The 24,253-nt window shown below is 30.4% G+C and overlaps 1 protein-coding gene across 1 annotated transcript in view; it reads right to left on the bottom strand.

Moving 5' to 3' along the window:
* The window catches only part of LOC113519691 (neural cell adhesion molecule 1-like), a 150,789-nt gene that overhangs the window by 11,875 nt on the left and 114,661 nt on the right, over positions 1-24,253 (bottom strand). The window contains exons 3-10 of the mRNA XM_026904861.3: positions 19,896-20,028; positions 15,070-15,278; positions 11,829-11,939; positions 8,612-8,818; positions 4,843-4,988; positions 3,361-3,511; positions 2,797-2,927; positions 1,994-2,153 (exon numbers count right to left, since the gene is read on the bottom strand). Of these exons, the coding sequence (XP_026760662.2) occupies positions 1,994-2,153; positions 2,797-2,927; positions 3,361-3,511; positions 4,843-4,988; positions 8,612-8,818; positions 11,829-11,939; positions 15,070-15,278; positions 19,896-20,028 (1,248 nt within the window). The remainder of the gene's footprint in view (positions 1-1,993; positions 2,154-2,796; positions 2,928-3,360; positions 3,512-4,842; positions 4,989-8,611; positions 8,819-11,828; positions 11,940-15,069; positions 15,279-19,895; positions 20,029-24,253) is intronic.

Genomic DNA, 24,253 nt, shown 5'->3' with positions numbered 1-24,253 from the left:
AAAATATTTTTATCAAAGAAACAAGGGCCAAACCACTACAAAAAAAAATACGGCACGTACAGCTATTGAGTAGAACCTTTAATATTTTTTGTCATTATTAATTTTTATTTTGGAATTTTCTGTTCTAATGCATTTTACAATATGGGTAGATTTTAGTTTTACGCACCGTTAATAATTTCGTATAACTTACAACTACAGAATTGTTAATAGACACTTGAAAATGTTTACCCAACTCATAAATTGATACTATCCATCAATTTACATCAAACTTTCTTTTGCAACCACTTTATCTACCATCACAGTTATATCGCTACTATAAAAAAAAAAATCTGTAAATGTAAAACACAGAAAAAATAAAACACACACATTACACACACGCAAAATACTAAAATATGTTATTACAAAACAGTAAAGTCTCGTCGAAAAATACATAAAAAACCGCGTCCATAAATTTAAAATACCTATCCAACCAGTTTTGCTGTCATAAAGCGATAAATATAAATCAAAGGGCAATTATTTCGGCAGCGGCGAATTATTTCGTCTTCCCCTAGTCTGCAATTAAGACTCGGACAGGGGAAGGAAGCCTGCGATGCGCCAATATAGAATGCTGATAATAAATCTTGCACCGGACATCGTTGTTGATTTACGTAGGCCTGCTGTATAATGAACGTGTAGATAGGATTCAATTGTACCTGCGTATATAGGTGCGTAAGTATTCTGCGCCTCAGATAAGGTGCAATTTCCAAAATGTTGGTGTTTATAACGTTGTAACTCATATTATTTTCATTTGTAGAAATATATTTCATGCAATCTCAAATAATAAGGTAAAATAAATAACACAGTCTGACAAAATAATCCGGGCGAAGCACAAACGTTTCCACTACCCGGAAACAGAATTTATTCCTGTATATGTTCACTAGAACAAAGCTCTATGAATTAAAGTGAAGCCACGGAACAACAGATTGCTAAGGTACTTGGATCGCAGTAATATTAGGCAATAATTTTGATGATTTACTGCCAGCGCCGCCTTCTCTGGCAATTACTATGCGGCCGTTCGGCCACGGAAGGAAGTCGGTACGTCGATCCCGACCGCAATCATTTGAATACCTATTCGCAGACATGTCTGTATTTACGGCGTTGTAATTCATACTATCTATAGCGACATTTTACGGCGGACCTACACGTCATTGTATCCGATGTTTATAGTAGGCTATGTAAATGATACGTCTAATAGATTACGCTGTTTCATGTTTACAGTTCGCGTTTCGTCGTGCTCCCCTTGATAAATGCGAAATTTCGTTTTTACCGGGGGCTACTATTAACTGGGTAATCGTTTTGATGTTTGAACATAAACTTTCCTATTTTCATCGAGTTAGATCTTTTCCTTAACTGAATATTGAAAATTAAAGCCAGAAATAGGTACAACAGTAGTACTAATCATAGAATTTACCCGAGTAAACTAATTCAATTATAATTTTGATCACATTAAGTTATTATTGTCAGATTGATTACAAAATTTAATTTAAAATAACATTCTGAGCTTAGCTTGTACTCATTTTTTTGCAGGAAATAAATCATGTTTTTTTTTCTTCTTTTTATTGAACAAACTTAAAATGTTCTTCAGTTCAACGTCAAGTACACGAGTTTGTTTATTGATTGAATAATATCATTAATTTTGATTATATAACTTTAAAAAACTATAAAAGTTTTATAAATATTGATGTTCAAGTAACATTATTTCTTAAGTTATTCATAACCATGACGAAAACAAGTATTTAAATCAATTTACTGTAATATATTATATTGTGAACTTAAGCCTTTTTTATTTTTAGCATGTAATTTAAAATTTCTTACATATTATTACATATGAGTTATACAAGTGTACATATATTATAGATACGTGTAATTATACTCCCAATCACACGATGCCACTAGATAAGCGGTATTTTACGTTAAACGACTTACAAGTTTATTTCATTAGAGGCATACGTACATTGCACTCTTAATCGCACGATGTCACTGGACGTCTCTCCCCTGATATTTGCCGCTCTACATGAATAACTTCCGGCTTCTCGCCTCGTCACCTTTTGCAACACGAGCGACCGTGTGCTAAGGATGATCCCGGATGACATGTTCTGCGTCACCGGCCTGTCCTAGAATAGATACTAGACTTTACTTACTAACAAGGTAGATTTCTGCAGGAAATCTTTAATACATTTCAACATAGGTGGAATTTTCTTAAATGTCGGAACAATATATTTATCAAAAATGTATTTTTGTATTGAATCAATTTAATAAACGTCGTTAAATAGTTAAAGATTGTGCCCCACAAAAACCGGCTTCAAGTGTGATAAAACTAGTTATTTTGATTTAACGAATGAACGATTGAACTGATTTTTATAAAATTTCTATGAGATCAATATGCAAGCATATCCTTTTAGAAAAAAAAAAAAAACCTTTTCAAATCGGTTTATAACTTTTGGAGCTAAGAAATATAAAAAAAAGATACAACCGAATTGAAAAATGTCTTCTATTTGAAGTCGGTATGTCGGAATGTCGGTATATGTAGGATAATTTGATATTTCACAATCAAATTAAATAAAAAAAAACAATTTATTGCAATTGGAATATTGAAAATCAGTTTGGGATTGGCAAAATAATCGCGCAATATACACTTAGTAAAGTATACCACGAAACTTCCTTTTGATAAGAAACAATTAGTAAAATCTTATTTCTTGATAGTGGACCCTAATCCATTTAGTTTTAATTAATACATACCTATTGACTAAAACTTACATTATGGTACCAGGATATTCGATGCTCCCGGGGGTTTGCTTTTACGTTACACTCGAAGTAAACATCATCACCTTCTTTAATGTCATGTGGATTGAGTGTACTGCCTAGCGATAACGTCACTAGTGGGCTGTCTGGAAAAAAGATCACTTTTAATATTTCATTTTGTACAAAAATTACGAACACTTTTATAATCAAATAAAAATATGTTCTTATACTCATTGAAGCAAATCAATTTAATTGACTTCCTTCAATTGTTTATCATCAGATCAATGTGTAGTTGCACCGTAGTTTGAAGCTTACAGTACATTCGTGCGTTCCACTAATGTATTTCACCTTTAAAATTAAAACACTGCATGCAAGCAAGTTACTTGATAATAAAATATGAGTAAAAATGCTTGACTGTAAACTTTATAAAAAGCCCTTCACTGGTAATTGAAAAATATGATAAGTGATACATTTTTGTAATCAAAAAGATCAATAGCGCGTACGTTGTGCTGAGTAACTTTGCCTTTACTATTAAGATACTAATTAGAATGAACTTTATTATATTATAACAATACTAACATACGACGTTTAACTGGAAGTGGTCGTCGATTGCTTTAATAGGAAGCGTAGGGTTGGCAGCCACACACTTGACAACAGCGCCATTGTCTGCTGGAGTGGGCGTGTATGTCAGTGTGCTAATTGACCATGTTTCGTTTGAGTGTGTCGTTACCTTATTCAGCAAGAAAAGAAAATAACTCATTAGCTTCAACGTGCTCTTTTTAAAAAGTACAGTCTTGCAACATTGCCAAATTATTTGCTTGTTGAAACAAAACTAGAAAATTGGAGTTCTTACAATGTTATATAATATTAAAAAAACTAAAGCGTAAAACATAATGTGATTTATATGTTACAGATATTCACAATGGGGTACTTTAGATTATTATTAAAATAGATATTTAAATATATTAACAAATCAATATAAATTTGAATAATATGATTTAATTTAGTAACCCTATTTTTTTATTCTCTAGTGCCCTCTTGTTGGCAAAACGTATTGACTAACAAAGAGAATTAATTCATACATAACTTAAGTACTCTACAATTTATAAACATCAAAATCTATAATAATACCTATCTGAAATTAATACATGAAATTGTATATTTTATTAACTTGTATATTTTCATAAGACACAATAATAGAATAGAAATATATTTGGATTTCTAGAAAGTAAATATTGAATTTGAATTATCTAGAGAGTTTTTTCATTTTTTTACGCTTAGTATAAATATTATTTTTAACAAACACTCCATATAAAATTCTTTATCTAATCAGCATGATAAAAATAAGCAATCCTCAAGAGGAGCATGGATTGTCAGTAACAGGAATCAGTAGCCCTATTGCTAGTAATATACCCTATCAGATTAACTAGCATGTGGTTCTTTATGGAAACTGTCATAGTCTATTCTTGATGAATTCATCATGATGGGGTAACTGAGGGTCAATTCAGCTTAACCTATACTTACTGTTGCCATGCCAAGGTAAACAGTTTACGCTGTTAGGGCAACGAAAGCAAGGATAAGGCAAGATTACAATTTCATTATCATCTATTTAAAAAGAATAGCAATTGAATGTTAATAAGATAATCCTTGGAATGATTGAAATTAATACAAACTCTATGTATTTCCCTCAAAGATTAACTTAGATTTTTTATGAACATATTACACACAAAAAATCGTAATTAGAAGAAGTAAGTTGAAAAGGCAAAAATGGGCGGCCTTATCGCTAAACAGCAATCTCTTCCAGGCAACCTTAGGATAGAGAGGATTAATTAAGGTTGCATCCCTTACATACATATACATACATATCTATTACGCCAGTCTCCCATTAGGGTAGGCAGAAACAATGGAACGCTAAATGCTTCGATTCAAACAAACTTCTTTGGTTTCTTCCACATTCATCAATCTTTTCATACACGCTCGCCAGTTACAGGTAGTTTTAATTCGTCTTGCGTCTCTTTCTACAACAGTAATCAAAATTAAAGTCTCTACTTATATATTTACCTTTTCCTTTTCAAAACTCCTGTTATCCTTATACCAGGCAATCTGTGCAGATGGTCTGCTGCCTTCGGCCATGCAACGCAGAGAAGCTGATGAGCCTGCTATCAATTGTTGTGGCCGGTTCAGTAACGACACGGAGATTGGGGCCACTAGTGAATAATACACAATAATAAATTAAAAATACTCGTAATAATAAATAATACATGTTTATAATTTTGTAATTAGTATTTATAATTAATGAGTTTTATTTAATTATTTATTTATAGAATTACAAACATAAAATACAGCGAATCATTTCATTACAATACATTACCGGATTAGGATTACTGTACTTATATTTAAAGATAATCATACGATGCATTTATTAATTTATTAATGTTTCATAAACATAAAATTTGTGAAATAAATTAAATTAATTAATATTATTTATTTATTTAAACGTGCCGATATTAGGATTTTTTAAAACCTAATTAGCGGCAAACAAATATGTACTCTAATGGTAAACAGTCACCATAGCCTATGGATCCCTACAATACCAATGTACATTGTCAATACTAAAAAAAAATTGCATACCCTTTTATATGATACTTAAAATAGTAAAGAAGTTGACAACCCGCCTGATAGATATTGGTGACTGTCGCCTACAGGCTTTTTTAATATCATTTGATAATCAGATCAAGAAAGAAAACTTACTATAGTGTATATATATATATATATATAGAGAGAGAGAGAGAGAGAGAGAAAAAGTACCTATCCATTGGTAATAATAACAATTTAATCCTTATTAAGCTGTAATTAAAAATGTATAGAAGTTTCACAACTCCAACGCAATCCAATGAGTGCGTGGCCTAGTTGAGGGAAGGTGGAGTACACACCAGCAATCACGGGGGACTATAATTAATTACTCGTTTCAGTTTCACAGGGAACTCGCCAACGTAATGAATTTCTACGACTTCCAACGAAAATCCAGTGAGTAACCAAAGTGGAAATGGGTTTTTATTTTTATAGTTCCAACTTTTAATTGCAATATCATTCGCTGAATAATATTAATATTTGATACAACGCAGCACAGAATAATTACATATTAAAATAGTATTAGAAATTGTGAATTAACATTTCGTTAATTAAAGTATCATTTTGTATAATAAATATTATAAGTTTAGTTCTCATTTAAGACTAAAATGCTTTATATACATTTTTGTTTTAATAAAAATCTAATAAGTAACCTAAAGTTTGTTTAATATCAGAAAGGACAAAATATTAGTTGGTAAATAGCGTAATATATCATATTCAGTAAAGCCTAGGAATTTTATGCGGGCGAACCCATTTTTTATTTTGTTTCTTAGGTTTTAGGGTTGAATTGTTGTTATGTAATACATTTTTAATCTAACTTATTAAATATATGATATACTGGCGATCCGGCTTAGCATAGGTGGTAGATAATTTTTTCGAAAATAATATATAGTCTAAGTTACACCCTGATAATGTAGATTTCAATTAATGAAAGAATTTTGAAAATCTGATAAGTAATTGTTGAGTTTATTCATTACAAATAAACAGACAAATCTTTCCTCTTTATACTATTAGTAAACTACTAAAATATATTACTCCTTGTTACAATTATAATTCAGGCTCAAGTTTACAAAGTTTAAAAAATAGTACATATTTATTAAATAAATTCGTTTAAAAAATAACTATACTACACATTTTTTATTCTGGTGAATAATAATAGGGTATAACTATTAATTACCCGTACAAAAATTCTATGTATCGTGTATGAGAGATAATTAAAAAAAAATAATCTATTTTGTTTTAAATAATACTTTATACCATTTGAGATATTGTAAGAAAACAATATTTTAAGTTTCAAAGAAATACACGTAAGTACTGGACTTATTTATAAAAAGTTTGCAAAAGGTCCAGTTTTTTTATGGCACTTAGAATGGTAAATAAGCTGTCGACCTACCTAATAATGGGTGGGTAAGTCGTAACTGTCGTCTATAGATATGAGCAGCCTCATGGATATCACAAAATATACCCATGACATGATATCCCACATACGTTGCCTATCCTGAGGACTATAGTGTTATGCCTCCATACTCTAAAATTTTACAAATTTATAGAAATATGAATAGGACAAAGGTACACATGCAAACGACTTTTGTACATAGTTTCTCTCTGGTAAGTGTATGCATCTTAAATGCTTGTTTACAAGAAATTCTTTCTTAATATATCTATGATTTCATCCTCTAACATTTATGGGCGTGAGTGGTTTCATATTAAATTATTAAATACTAGTGACCCGTCCCGGCTTCGCACGGGTGCACATTACATTATATACCTCTAAAATTATCAGTGTTCCTCTACTATATTATGTATGTATTACACATATAAACCTTTCTCTTGAATCACTCTATCTATTAAACTAAAGCGCATTAAAATCTGTTGCGTAGTTTTAAAGATCTAAGCATACATAGGGATGGACAGACGGGAAGCGACATTGTTTTATACTATGTAGTGATATTTATAAATTGTTATTAAAAATTTATTATATTTAATTTATTGTACTGGTATAAAACAGTTTTTAAAAAAAAAGAAAGAATATTGTCTACTTCAATTTGGTTGGCTTGTATTTTTGATCAGGAAAGCCTAGACAAATTAGATTACATCTGACTTAATTAGAGAGGTTTGGTTTCTAATTAAGACCTAAATACTTAGTCTATTTGGGTCATTTGATATAAAGGCACGGCTATATCTTTGTTTTGTTTTTTCCATCGCCAGTTATTACATTATTATGGTGTTTTACTTTACACTCTTTTATATTACATATTTTTATTTCAAGTATCATAAATATAAAATACTGCGCTGTCTTCTTGTATTGGTATTGAATTTATGAGTATTCAGCTGTTTGAAGACAAAAACATAAAGTATATTTCTTTCAATATTTAAGCGATCTATAGCGGCAAATTCCTAAAAAAGTAATAAAAATAATTAAATTCAATTCACCTTATTAAAATTTATTATTAAGATTTATTTGTTCACTAGATAGTCTAAAAATTTTTTACGTTAACCTCTTAGTGTTCTAACGAATATTAGGCACTTTTTTATACCTGTTTTAGTAAGAAAACTAAACTTAGAGTTCTAAGAAACCTAAGATATACTCGTAGGTCTCTTCTAAATTTTTTAAAGGCAGGGTATCGTGATTACCTTCAGAATACCCTATCTAAACCACCATATTTGACGATATTAGAACATATATTAAGTAATAAAGATATTTGGCTTCAAAAAAAGAACAATAATGACGATATTTTTTTAGCTTTAAATAGCTGTCACAAGTTTTTGTATAGTGATTACATTTTGCAACGTGCGCGTAAGCGTGCGTGCTACTGACGTTGACATATTTTCTGATGTTAAATAGACTTTGTATGTGCCAATTTGTAGTTGTAACCGTACTTAAATTTATGTAATGTAAAAAAAACTGAAATATGTTCAAAGTATTAACAAAAGTAATGTGTGTTGCTGGCCACTTGGTTACCTTTTTATATTTCATATTTTTTTTACATATTCATTTCATCACTCTTACTGTATGTATTGAATAGATATTAGACACATTAAATTTTCAATTTGGGTTCTTAGTACAAAACAAAATCTTAAGTAACTATTTGTATTTTCTTAAAGTCGCGAGAAATCTAAAACTAAGATTAAGAACCGATATATAATATTCGCGAAAATGTAAATATAAAATAAATAAATGAAAATGATAATAACTTACAATTCATTTCCAATCTGACAGACTTCTCTTGTGGTTGAACTAGATGTGTATTCGCTGCTCTGCATTTAAATGTAGTATTGAGGTCCTCCCTCTTCAAATGTTGGAGTTCTAATCTATTCACCACCACATGTGTATCAGTCTTAACGCCGATGTACTGGGGAGCTGGTGAGCCATCAATCAACCATGTGACCACTGGTTCTGGACGGCCTGATAATAAATAAATGAAATAAATCAAAATGATCTAGGCTATACTACCTGATAGGCTAATAAAATCATTTTCGACTGTTGCTAATTTGGTGATCATAACGCTCGACATCTCCGCATTTCGCCGTGTATATTTGAATTCATCATAACAAAGAGCAAACTATCCGCCGCCACTGGGATTTAAAAAATATCTTAACGCTGTTTTCCATCATCGTAGAGTTTGTAAGAACTGATAGTTAAGATTTTGTTCCACATAAACCGACTTCAATTGTGGAAAAATCACTTATTTTGATTTAAATAATAAGTTTGGAGGAAACAATAAAGAGTATGTATCTATCTACTTAACCAATTTTGATAAAATTTCTATGAGTCCAATCTGTAAATATATCCTATCAGATAAAAAAGAGTTTTATCAAATCGGTTTACAACTGACAGAGTTATGACGTAGCAAATTTAAAAGAATACAACCGAATTAATTAACGAGGTTCTCCTTTTTAATGTAAATAAATTCTTTTTTTTTTAATATCAAATTTAATAAACAATAAATACTTCTTGTGATAATTGTCGTTCTTAGTTTAACTACAATATAATTATTTTATTAAAGAATCTAAATTACATTTGTCTAACAGTCTAACAACCATCTGTGAGTTTTATTTTTCAACGAAATATGATAGGCTTATCTCTCAAATTCCACCAGAAGTGTCAACGAAACCGGCAGAAAGCTGTTGGGCTACGAGATTACATAAAGATATATTGGCAACTTTCCATAACTGGTGGTTTAGAAGCCAAAACTCTAACTTCACTTCTGTATACAAGCAATACTCGTATTACTAATATATACAGTGTAAAATTTAAAACATACTATAGTTTTATATATATATATATATATATATATATATACATTATTGCACTAAAACATTAACAACAATAAGTTAATAACGATGTTAGCAAAGGCGAACTTATCTTAAAAGAGATTTCTTCCAGTCAATGTGAGTATTCTACCAGTTATTCTTACTAATATTATATACTAGCGACCCGCTCCGGCTTCACACGGGTGCACACTACATCACATCACATTAAAACCCTCTAAAATTATCAGTGTTCCTATACTATATTATGCATTTATTATCTTTCTCTTATAAATATCTTTTATAAATCTTTCTCTTGAATCACTCTATCTATTATAAAAACCGCATCGAAATCCGTTGCGTATTTTTTAAAGATCTAAGCATATATAGAGACAGACAGACGGGAAGCGACTTTGTTTTATACTATGTAGTGATGTGAAAGTGAGTTTGTTTATTGCCTTATAGCGCCTTAACTAATCAATATGAAATTTCGTATACATATACTATATGAGATAGAGAATAATAAAGATCAGTTTTTGTCCCGATCAGTCAACATGTCCCGGTTACGCGGACGAAGTCGCGTATAAAAGCTAGGTTCACAATATTTCTTCGTTTCTTGACCAATATTTCTTTAGAAAAAATATTCTGTTTCACTGATAGAGTACTCCTTTAAAAAGGTGCTAATGAATTCTGTTTCAACTAATATACTACACATTCTCATTACATTACACTTTATTCTCATTAAATGAACTCTCCGTTGTTATTATGTAAAATATTGTATTTTATGAAAACTTCATGGTTACAAAGAGAATCAATTACAGAGGTTTGAATATAAAATTATATATTTGTGTAATTTTGTGATATTATCTATAAAGTACATTGTATTTAACATAAAATAATACGGTCTCGACATACATAATTTAACACGTAATATGAATTGTTTCAAACATAAACGAGTTTGTCAATAACAAAGAAATTCCAGGTAAAGTATTATCAAATATTAATGCTATAATGGATACTGTACACAAATTTTGGTTTAATAAACTTTGTCTTGACACTCTATGGAAACCATATAATTAAATATGGAGCAGATAAGGCCCAAAGGTCGAGTTACCGCGGTGTCCACTCTGCTGCATCATCACAATTGTTGAGCACACAGGCAAAGATAATCCGCGGCAAATACTGGCGCTCGGCCAACCCCCCATACTGCGGACTTTCAATGAACCCAACCGAATGGAATATCTCTTCCAATGTTTCCATAAAAGAAATCGGGCAATAGAAAAATTGAACTGAATTGTTCGTTTAAATTTACTTTTTAGCTACATTTAACACGTCAACGTGTTTACAGTGTGCCGCTTTAATTCTATGTTATCTTTGTTTCGCATAATGCTCAGTGACCTTTATGTTTGTTCCGTGTTTCTAAAAGTATGATAATTAATTGTAACTAACTATATTCAAATTTCTTAACAAAATATTAAAATATACATGGTTTTACATTTTAAAATTATATGAAAGTAATAAATAAAGTGATGGAGCAAGTTTAACGAAAATACGAGTAATACACATTTAAATAATTTAAAATTCAAACTTATTAATTCGGATAAGGTTTATAATTTTATTTTTTACTATTTAAAAATATTAAATAATATTGTTAGTAATGGTAAAAATTATTTTTTGAAGTAAAAACTTTACAAAATAAATTAAATTTCTTAGAGATTATAACAAGTCAGATAGTATTAGTTTGAACCGGTTCTCCAGGATATATATTATATAAGTTATCCTAATACAAGAGACTAGGTTACTGGTTTCTATCTGTTATATAGTTAATATGCAATAATGTAACTACTATTTGATAAGATCATTATTATTCCGTTTGTGTAATTGAGAGCTTTCATTTATCACTTGTTTTGTATAATCATAGATTACCTATGACTATTCTATGATTTTTATATTTTGATATTTATTTTATTTTATTTTAAATTTATTACATTTTGTCTATTAAAAGATTTACTTACGAGTACATGCAATTACATACATTGTTCATACCACAACTACAATTTTCAATCCATTTATTGACTATATTTGCTTAAATATAATAAAAAACAAGAGATTTTTATATTATGTTACTTATCAAAATTAAAAATATTTCAAAGACATAAACTTACCGCCTCGTACTTCGCAAACTAACACTAAAGCGGTTCCTTCTTCTAGAGGGCCGACTACACCAGACACATCAGCTCCAGACTTGTCGTAGAGCAGCATTTGATGAGGAGGTACTGTAACGGAATGCAACTTTAATGACGAACATTAACGAGACTTTGATATTGGTCTTAGTAAACGAGTTCGTTCACTTTGCTTTCTTTTAAAAGGTACTAATTATTACATCTGTAACATCTACATCTCTTATAAATGTGTTATAATAGTTGCAAGCGAATTTATTTTGAAAGAGGTTGGTATTAGGTTTATTTTCTAAACTTAAAACGCAGTGTAGGACGACCCCTCACTAGATGGAGTAACGACCTCAAGTGCATTGATTGCCGGTGACTTAGGAGCGTTCTTTATGACAATCTATAAAATTTCTTTCTCATTCATAATGATTTAGAAAAAAATTAACATATTTATTAAACAACTTGGATTTAGTAAACAAGTCGAAAGATAGTTTAATAGAAAGTGGTTACCGTCGCCAATAGACACGAATTGCACAATAGGCATCATAAGATAATAACACTTATGGTTGCTATTTCGGGCAACTATAATATTGTCTCCATACCCCGTACTTTCTTATAATATAATATTATTATAATTCATTCATGTAAATTAAAACTTAAATATAGTCATGCTAATACAACAGTACTGCGGTAAAAATACAAGTGAAACAAAATTTATTGAAATACGTTTTATGTATAGTTTTTCTTTGAAAAATGTACTTGTGTATATTACTTGTACAGTTTAAGACTATACAATAATATTTTTAATTATACAGTACTATCATACCTACTTATACAACAATTAGTCCATTACAATTTTCAAAAGATTGCTCTCAGCAATAAGACCACCTTACTGTACTTATACAATTGTATCGTTGTGTTTGTAAATTGCCTTGCTTATTTCCTATATTGTATTATGCAAATAAAGTATACTCATTCATTCATTAATTCATAATTATGTTGTTTATTGATTATACCTATATTGTATAAGTTAGTACCTAATACAGTAATTAATTATAATAGAAATTGTAAATATTTGTACACTGTCCTATATTTCTTTTTTAATAATTTATACAAAGTTTCGTTCTTTACCTATTACAATTTTAAAATATATAACATTTAAATCTCTAGAACTCTTGAGCTCTAATTTTCATCTTATTGACTTTCATGAATGCGACGAGGACACTCGTATTTGAAGGTTGAAATTAAGCGAATGAACATTCATATTAACCCAACATGCGATATTACACGGGCGGCTTTATTTGATTATTAATTGACACCATTAATAGAAGCCCTCCGCTCCCAATGGTAATTGGATATTTTATGATGTTATGAATAAGCCTGATTATAATTATAAGTGAGTTCTTATCACAGACATAGACAGATATAAAGCTCAATATAATAAACCTGAGCGTGCCTCTATTAAAATAACGAGTTACTATTGCTATAATGTTACAGTTGTTTTTCGTAGTAAATTCCTTGGTTTCACTAATGCAACCTGTTCTAAAATACAATTATAGTGCTACTTTTGTCCATCTTCTGACCTTTTTGATGTAAATTTTCAAATAGGCCAATTTTCTATACTATATAAGTATACATACGGCTTATTGTTCATGCCTATATAGCTCTATAGTAAGAAAAGACCCTTTGCCTAACAAAGACAGCTAGCAAATTACCGCCCTGCACGAAGTCTAATGGATTTCAATGGAGTTGCATATATGCAATATAGGCTTACTCTTAACTGCTTTGTTCTGCGCAAAAGAAATTTTCCTCCCCCATATCCTTTGCGTCTTTCGCGCGTTGAATAGGGCAATTTGAAAAACTCCGCGGTAATTTACTCGACATTTACAGATCCTATTTATTTTTTATCCTTTGCATTTAAATCATTTTAGAATGCTACTGCACTGAAAATAAGCTTATTAGAACGACTTATTTATTGAAGTCACGCGAAACGGAACAAAACTATGAATAAATTACATATAAATTTAACGAATAGGTATTTTATAATAGGATTAAATTACTCAAAGCAATTTGATTAGTGATAAATACAGTTTAAGTAAAAAAATCTGTCTAATCCCTGAAAAATGTAATTATATCATTGTGAATTCTAACAATGAAGCGAACAAAGTTATTGCCGACCTGATAACGTCAGAACAAAGGACAATTTGATCTATTCAAAACTAATTTCCTTTTAAATTTAACCTGTCTCCTGCAGATTTTATCTGTGTCACCGTCGGAGCATCGTTTTTATCAGCTACTGTGAAAGCAACCTCAGTATACCAGTCGACAGTTCATAATTAAAATGTCTACGGGATGTCATTAGCCCCGACCGCGATGCTCTCGCGATTCATCCGTAATGGTTAAATTGATTCCTTGTCGCCGCCTCATAAAATTTTCATTTGGATAAAGCTAAAAAGGTAAGTACGAATACATTGCTTTATGACTGTATTTTTATGTTTATCTCCATATGGGCAATGATTTATACATCTTTTTGAAATTTAAAACAATGAAATACATACTATACACGTAATGGAGAATTCAGCTAATTAGTTATGTATTTTTTTTGTAGTTTTTAACAGTTACTCTTTTAGATAAAATGTTTAATTTTATTGCTAGAATATTTCCTAAAAATATACTTACAAACGATTGCAATTTTACTCTTTAATATAAAAAGTGTTATTACATGGAAAATTATGACAATATCTTATACTTGCTATTTTTCGTACATAGGTACGACTGACTGACTACTAAAATAGTTTTGAATATTTATAAATCTGTGGTTCGTTAGGCTACACAATATAAGTATCTATCTAAATTGGTGCACATATACAATCTTTAAAATATTTGTGTATGTGTATTTACCTTAATTAACGTAACCCTTAATACGAAAAATGTTCTGCTTAAAATCTGCTTCAAGTAATTAGGACCAATTTTAATGACTTATTTCCAGTGCAGTGTTTCCGAACAAATACATACATTGAAACCTTCCGGAAAAGAGCATATTCATTCTGAAAAGGTTGTCAATGCACCTACAAGTTCTTTGATATTGTGGTTACCTATAGGTAGCGGTAGTCACTTGCCATCAGGTAAGACGTATTCTCATTTGTTTCCTATGTTATAAAATAAATTTTAGTTCAACAGTATTCAAGCTTTGTCTCAGGGAGTTTTTTTTTATGAATTTACTAGTTATAATATTTACCTATAACTGTTAATCGAATCTGGAAGTTTCTAGTCGGTGAGTTCTTGAAGTCGACCCGACATCTGTATACTCCTTCGTCATCCAGTTGCACGGAACTAAGCGTCAAAGCAGCTGGTCTTGCAACTGTCGCAAAATATGCGCGGGGACCGAAAGCACCGGGATCTGACCACTGCAAGGCTTTATTGAAGGACCGCCCGCGAACGTCGAAGCTGTTTAATAAAAAAAAAATAATAAATGTTAAAATTTTGTAAAAATAACTGGAGTGACTTATTTTTATATTGTCTGGCTCGCGGTCGCGCCACAGTCGCTTATGATTAAGAGACCCGAATGGTCCCGACAATACTCGAGCATTTTCGACTAAAATACACTAAATTAATTGAATTATTGTTACTAAGTATTATACATATACTAGTTGTAGTAGATTGCCATCTTGCAAGCCTATTGCTGCATATAAAAATCGCGATTAAAAAACAGGGGTTGATCGTAAAACCGTGAAAATTTTAATTTGTATGTATTTTTCAATGCTAAATCAAAACAAAATAAATATAAAAAAAATTGTCAAAAAAATAAAAAAAAAATTTGGGGATGGGTCACCCTTGTCATTGAGAGGTATGAAAAATAGATGTTGGCCGATTCTTAGTCCTACCTAATATGCACCCAAATTTTCATAAAAATCGGTAAAGCCGTTTCGGAGGAGTTTGGTAACAAACACCGTGACACGAGAATTTTATATATAAGATATTCTAGACTATATCTAATAACAATTTTCATTTCAATACAGGATATACATTTCAATATCAGGATACTATAGCTGTAAGCATTCCTCGATATAAATAAATAAATACATTCATTAAAAAGAACACTACCTTATGTGCAAATATAATATATGTACACGTACTACAATAATATAGTAATTTTAAAGCAACGAAAATGCAATGTTATAAATAAAGTATATAATATTATAAGTACATCTATTACAATTATAAAAATCCAATAAATTGCCACACTAGAAGCTTAATTCAGTTTACTTTAAAAAAAAAACTGTCAAACTTAGAATAAAAGAACGAGGGTGGCCCTGTGAAGTTTTTCAATTTCCGGACACGGTACATTTTCTCAATTTACCGACCTCCATCCTAATTTATACAGCAAGAAGCTTTGAGAGATGATTTTGATTGTACACCCTGCTGTTCCCAGGTAAAAACAATTTAGACACGCTTTTTATGACGGCGTTATCTTTGCAGAGCGCTTGTTCCTCCTTCTTATTGCCATAAACATGTTTATAATCGCAATTTTAGGTAATCATTACCTTAATATCTGCTGTCTATTTAAAACTAGATATAGCCAACAATTTTATTCACGTAAAAAATATTTTAAAACATTTATGTATTATATGAAAAATGTGATCTCCTGTTAGTTACACCAAGGAAGGAATATAAGTTATATATATATATATATATATATATATATATTCTTTATTGCACTTGTAAATTACATTGTTAATGCATTTATAAATATTGTAAGCAAGGGTGGACTTATCTCTGACAGAGATCTCTTCCAGTCAACCCATTATATATATATATATATATATATATATATATATATATATATATATATATATATATATATATATATATATATATATATATATATATATATATATACATAGACCATGTGGTTTCCACATAAAACCGGCTACCCCTTCTTTTCCTGTCGATATTGTAATGAATGGGGCTTAATGGTAGAGAGATGGCCGTCAGTGTCCCTCTTAAAATATCTCTAAAAACTTAATAGCGGTTCCTAACTCGCTAGCCAAGCGTATCAACTACTGGCAAAACTCCTCTATGGGAAAGATTTATGTTCAGCAGTGGACAGTCAACAGTTGAAATGATGAATTGCGCGTATTGACTAAACATACTCTTTATCTGGATAACAAAATTCAACCCCATCCAGCCGTTTAAGCATGATTAAGTAACAAACATTCGAACATTTATAATAGATAATGTAGTAGAAACAACTTTAACTTATTAAGAAGGGAAGATATTTAGAATAAGTACAGCATAACAACATAATATCAATGACCTCATTAAAAGTAATTTGTAAAAAAAAATTGTTTGTCCTTCGAAGAATCTTAATTTTTAAGAGAAGTTTTAGAAATTGTTTTATATTAACACTAATTATATAAAGTACATATAGCACTAGTCATGAGCACCGCTAAAAGTAAACTTACAATAAAAAACAATGAACGTAGGTAAGTTAAATAAATTATTATTATTTTATAACATGCTTTATTTAGGTATACGCTATTAAGAAGATATTATTCTTGTTATTATAATTTATTGATGGCTTTGATCTGTTTATGCATCTTGCTTCTGACAGTTAATAAAAAATATAAACAAATTGTATTTAGCGATAAAAGCTTTACAACACCAGGAGGATAAAATAAATTTAAAGGTGAAACAGTAATAACTTTTTATTTTTAAATTGTTTTCTGTTTTAAAATAAAAATTATCTAAAAACATAAAAACAATTGCTGTAATATCAATATTTTCAATAAGATCATAATACTAACTATAATATCTTTTTATTTTCCCGCATATATCGCTATAAATAGTATTCTACATATTAATTCAGAATACATTTTAAATATCTGATTACCGAATATCAGACATCTATATGGTTGAGTATGAAACGTGTTTTGAAATTTAGTACTTAATGGTACCCAAAGAGCTGAACGAATTTGAATGAAATTTAGTGCACACATAGACAATCAATAATGAAAAAATCATAGTTATAGTCATTCAATTATATTATTTAATGTTATGTTTTCAATTGTCAATCGAGTGGCTTAGACATCCCTTTGATTAACCAATACGTAGACATTGACAAAACCTTTTCGGACCCCGAATCATCAAGTGTGATTTCGTTAACGAGCACCCCGTGACGTCTTAAGTGTGTTTCGTTGTAGGTAAGTCTTAGCTAATTGGATTGGCCCGGCTTCCGTTCATCCGTTTAAGGTGCCGCCTGACGGTTCATTAGGTCCGACTTAATACTGTTAATTAAATACGCATTCATAACTTTATTTCTAAATATATGTAATGAGTGACATCATAGTATACTAAATATATGTACCACATAAATATAGATATAGAAGAATATATGTAAAAAATAGTACAGTATACATACTTATTGTATCACTGTTTACGAAAAGAAACATTGTATTATTCTTTGAATGTTACTTATAATAAGTACTTGATGATAATGACGATGATATCAGCCCTGTCCACTGCTCAATATAGGCATCCCCATTGGCGGGTTTTAGGAATAGTTGCCACGCTTGGCAGACGGGTTGGCAACCACAATTAGATTTTAGTGATCTTTTAATAGGGACGTTGCAGCCTATATCTCGACTATTAAGTTCCCTTAGTCACCTCTTACGACACCCACAAGAAAGGAAGGGATGACCTATTCTATGCTGTGATCACTAGACAAATGAGTACTTACAGATTTTCTTCAACGAAGAAGTTTAGATCATTTTAAAAATATTATATACAACAAAAAAGAGCAGAAAAATATCTTCAAAACAATGGATAGTCTTCTTCTTTTTCAGTCTTTCTTTCTCTCAATGGAAATCGGTCGCCATTTTATGATTACTTCTGCCAGCGTTATGTATAAGAGGCTCGTAACTAGAAAATGTATTTCTTTTTCCATTAGGAATATTCGAAGCACACCACAATTATAACAAATAATTACGCATTGTCCCATCGCTTGTATACTCTCAAAAAAATTCATAAACATAATTAACCACGACATATCCAACGAATAGCCGGTAATATTATATATATATATATATTTTTTTATTATACATTTCTGTATGAATCACAGTCTGTACAACCGAATATTCCAAATCAATAGAAAAATGCGCGGCAAAATTAATATTCGAGTAATAAAAAAGTCTAATTCCAAATTTGAATTAACTTGATCGAATTTCGAATGTCACTTCAAAAATCAAAGTTAGTACATAATCTATGTATCCAGTTTAAAGAATTTGGAAAGTTTACACAATATTTTTTTATGATATCTATCGATATTAATTTTTTTAATAGAATCTTATTATAAATGACCCATTACTTCGCCTACATGACCCAGATTGAATAAATAGCCTATGTCCTTTTCCATGTTTCCTAATGTTAATGATGATTAAATTGGCTGTTAAAGAATTAAGAGATAATGAATAAATAAACGCATTTTACCATTTATAAAGATGAATAATAAGGACAAAAGTATATACTAATATAATTATAAATACGAATAATAATAATAAAACAATGAAAGCATTGAGCACTGATTTATTACATGCGTAATGCATTGTGTTACTCTTTTGAACTATTTTTATGGGGTATACCCTATATATGTATAATATATCCTACATTTATTAGGCAAAAAATAAAGTGAAAGCTAGTATTTATTTTTGGTAGGTGCTGATGAAGCATCAGCGAGGAATAATAGGTAACGGTATATAATAGAAAGTGGTAACCGTCGCCTATAGACATGAGCAGTACCATGGACGTAACAGAGTATACTGTTTCGCCCATGATATCCCCCATGCATTGCCATTCCTGAGGACTCAGATGTTATTTCTCTGTACCCTGGTGATGAGGTACCCAAGCAATTGACTTTTGTACAAAGTCTCCTACTGGTATATATATATATATATATATATATATATATATATATATATATATATATATATATATATATATTTACTAGCACTTATACCACTCTTCTCTATTACTAACAATCCTCCCCCACCCCCTTTAAAATATTACCTGTATATGGGTTTCCCTCCACTTTTTCTAAACCATAGCACCATGTAGACACGGTCTTCGTTGGTATCCGGTGTGACGTCACACGGCAATGACGCCGTCCGGCCCAGTACGGCGTCCACGTCCACTGTCGATACTGCAACAAAAGACATTAATTTTTAATATACATGTATGGATAAACAATACTTAGAAATGTCAACTACATAATATTACTTTTACTAAAACTCGAACATATTAACAATACTGGTTACCTATTTAATTAGAATTATTTTGTTTAATTCCGCTACCATTAATAAAAAAATATATATAAAAAATATTAAATCGTAAAAATATGAAAAATATCTTAGAAACAATATTTTGTTCAGAAAATATTTTAATCATAATGTGTTTACATTCTTATTTCAACTCGGAAGGAAATATACTAATGAAATACAGATTAATTCAGCTAATTTTATTTAGAACAATGAATTTACTTATTCATACCTCACAATAAATCATGAACTCATATTTGAATAGTATTTCAATGCGATTTTTATCCGGTTCGTTATACGATTCCTAGATGGATGACATTCTCGAGGTCAGCCCATTTACATTTAGAATTAATCCAAAAAGGAACGTTAAAATAAAATTTATTACACCCTAGATAAAAAAATAACTTCCAGCATAAGACACTTTTCTACGGTTTATAATAAAATAAGGAAGAAAAAAGTGAAGAAAGGAATCCCCCGTGTAATACATTTATTCATTACGAAAGTAATTTAATGAAAAAGCCCGTGAAAACCCTGTTACCGCTTGACTGTTACTGTTCCGTATATTTTTATATAGATAAATGTCATAGTTTTATATATGCTGAAACTATTTTATCTACACTACTATAATTTAACTATGATTATTAGGTATGCATTTGGCAGAACAGAAAGATCTCAAATGTCACCAAGACAAAATTAGTCCGTACTCTGATTTTCTCGATATTTTTGTATGGAGTCGAGCCATGGACAATAAAAGCAAAGGAGCGAAAAAAGATCGCTGCTCTCGAGATGTAGTGCTGGCGAAGGATGCTAAGAGTTCCCTGGACAGCAAAGTGCACGAATATATCTATCCTGACGCAACTCCGCATAAAAGATAGGCTCTCGATAGTCTGCTATCGGAGGATTCTTGGATATTTCGGTCATGTTGCTCGACGACAGTCCGACTGTCTGGACAAACTAATGGTTGTAGGCAAAATAGAGGGAAAAAGACCACGCGGACGATCGCCTAATCGATGGTCGGACCAAGTAATCGCTGTTACGGGACTGTCAATTGCAGCTGCCCTGCGAGAAGCTGAAGACTGTGCAAAATGGAATAACATCATAAGAGAGGCAACAAACATCTTTCAAGGACACGACCTTCAGTAATGAAGAGCGAAGAGAGAGAAATTAGGTATGCAGCCTATACCTATGCCCGTTCATGCATATCCCGGCATAGAATAGACCATCCTTTCCTTCCCTGTGAGTATCATAAGAGGTGACTAAGAAAACTTAATGGTTGAGGAACGGACAGCAATGCTCCTTTTAAAGAGGTTTAAGTGGTACTAAAAATCCAGTTTTTTTTAATGTATTTATGCATGCTAATTAAATAAAAAATAAATAAAAAAACACATCACCAAAGCCTAAGTGCGGTTGCCAACCCACCTGACAAACCTGGAAACTACTGGCAAAACCTCTCAATAGACTGAAGCTTATGTTCAGCAATACTCAACGACTCATATAATGATGACGGTGACGTTGATGTTTTGCATAATTTTATCATTTTGGGCTTATATAGGATTAAATAATTTATTAATTGGCATTTGTAAATATTATTTATTATTTTAATCACATTAAAATTAGAAATATTACTCATGATTATTACTTACCAAGCTGTGTTTAATCATAAAATATTAAAAATGGGTCTAATATGATATCATTATTAATTTTCAGTATATGAAGTTACATGTGACAATTTTTATAGAAACTTGCAATAATAAATCAATTTAAATTAACGTTTTAAACAGAATTTCATCCAAGACTACATTTTTGTTCCTATTTTCAAATTTAAAAGGAATAGAAGATAAAGCTAGATCTGTGAATTAGTTCTGTTTTAGAATATAACAATTGGCAAATATGGAAACAGTTTAGCTTAATTCACAGTCATAAATATTTTCTATTTTATTTTATAGTGAAATCTAGAAATCAGTATTTAATTTTCTTCTCTAATAAATTTATAAATCTACTATACTTTGTTGGAAATTATACAGTTGATACAATAAGATCTTTGGAATTTTGCCTACGTAAAATATTATAAACAAAACATAATTCTTAAATTTTGTATTTTGAGTAATAAATGAACTGTGAATTTAATTGTCAATAAATCGGCATTAAGGCTGTTATCACACAATGCGGTACTGCACCGCATATTGCTGTGGTCAGCTATAGAGCGATTCATTTGTTTGTACTATTCTTTTTGTATGTAAACCACCGTGTCTTTGCACATGGTAATGTCAGCCCATCTTAGTAGTCAGTCGTCCAATCGCATCATCATTATCGATACCATGAATTGTTGGTTTACTGTGAAACGGAACGCGGCACCACTTTATGTTAAGCGCATAAATTAATTTATCAATATACATACTTGAATTATTGAATTTTTACTCTGAAACTCATATTTTTTCAATATCTATTGTTTATGTAATTATATATTTTTTTACCGGAAAACAATAAAGAGTTTATATTCATTATTTATTTTCTAGATGTGATTGTTAATATTGATAAATTAATTGAAATTCGTACATATAATACAAAAAAAATTGAAATAAATTTTCTTCGTTCGTCTTAAAATACCTATAGTTTTATAAATATAGTTTGATAAAAACGTTTTATTTATGTATCTAAAGCTTTATTTATTATCTTATCATCTGTCGCAGTATAAATACTCGGTTTCTTAATTTTCCATGCGGATCACCAAAAAAATAACCGTGACGGTGAATGAAGCGACTCTTCTGGCTCAACTGCCTCAGTTTAAGGCCAACATTTATCTCGGCAAAGTTAATTGAGGCTCTGTGTTGTTCTTCCTTTATACATTTATACACGTCTCTGTAATGGTTAGATGTGCGAATTTCTTCTCCCAATTTAGTTATGTGCCAACGTGCGTGTTGTGCTGCAAATCGAATAAAACAAGTCAAAACTCGATTCGGAACAACAAAGAGGCGTCCTGAACATCACCATTCAGTAGAAATACTATTGTGAAGTATTCATCTTGATTTCTTGGCACCAAATAGATACGAGAGGCGGCGTGTTTGCTTCGAAAATGTAACTTACATATTATTTGAAGAACAATCTTAACTTACGAATGTATTGATCGCACCTCTCGGTGATAGACGAAACAATATTACATTCTTGTTGACTAAATTGTGTTTAGGTAAACATTGAGCTGTATAAAGGTAGATAAGTGATGTAAGTTACTACACTCGTGTATATATGTATGTAATTCACATACCTACATACAATTTATGGGATTTCAAACTAAAATGGTACAAAGAAACACTTATTGTGCAACTTTGATCATCCGTCCGCGTATTACAGAGCTCTTATTAATTACTTGAAGAAAACTTGAAATTTAGGAAAATATTTTTAAAATAAATGTAAAATAATTTTTTCTTTATGTGAGTTCAATAGAAGTACTCTTAATTTCAAAATAAGTCTAATAAGTCAAGTGGTGTATCTTTTTTTTATTTTATTTACTATTTAGGAACAATAGTTAATTGTAATTATTGTAAGATTATGTAGTAGAATAAAATAGGAAATCGTAGTCTACTATTCTACAATATAATTAATATTAGGTGCGTATTTCACATAACAGACAGTAAATACACTTGTACATAAGATCATTTTATTACATATTTTCATATATATATATCTTTGAAACAAAAAAAAAAAAACAAAAATCTATTTCCAAATTATTTTATTTAAGTACAGAACGTGTGTGTTCGACTCATATTTGACCGGTTTTATTTTATTTCTAACAGTCACGGCCTTTTACCTCTGGGATATAATATATCTACTAAAGAATGACACTTGATCCTATCTTGACATATTTCCATTGCTCCCTTTATATTCGGAGATCTCTTTTTGTTCTACAATTCCTGGTACCTGCCCTTATTTTATCCTCCTTCGAATTATCTCCAATTTGATCAATGTACGTGCGTCGATGCTCTTGACCGATTTAAATTACATTCAATTCGTTGAGTTTTTTTAGCCGTCTGAAGCACTTTTATCTTACCTATTAATAATAAATTTATGCATTATTATTTTTCAACTTGAAGTAAAATTACTACCCATCAGGTC

The sequence above is a fragment of the Galleria mellonella genome, unplaced genomic scaffold (genome assembly GCF_026898425.1).
Source record: "Galleria mellonella isolate WM207_F2 unplaced genomic scaffold, CSIRO_AGI_GalMel_v1 utg65, whole genome shotgun sequence".
Lineage (NCBI taxonomy): Eukaryota > Metazoa > Arthropoda > Insecta > Lepidoptera > Pyralidae > Galleria > Galleria mellonella.
Note: the sequence above shows the minus strand (reverse complement) of the source record. Positions and strands in the feature narration are given on the sequence as shown.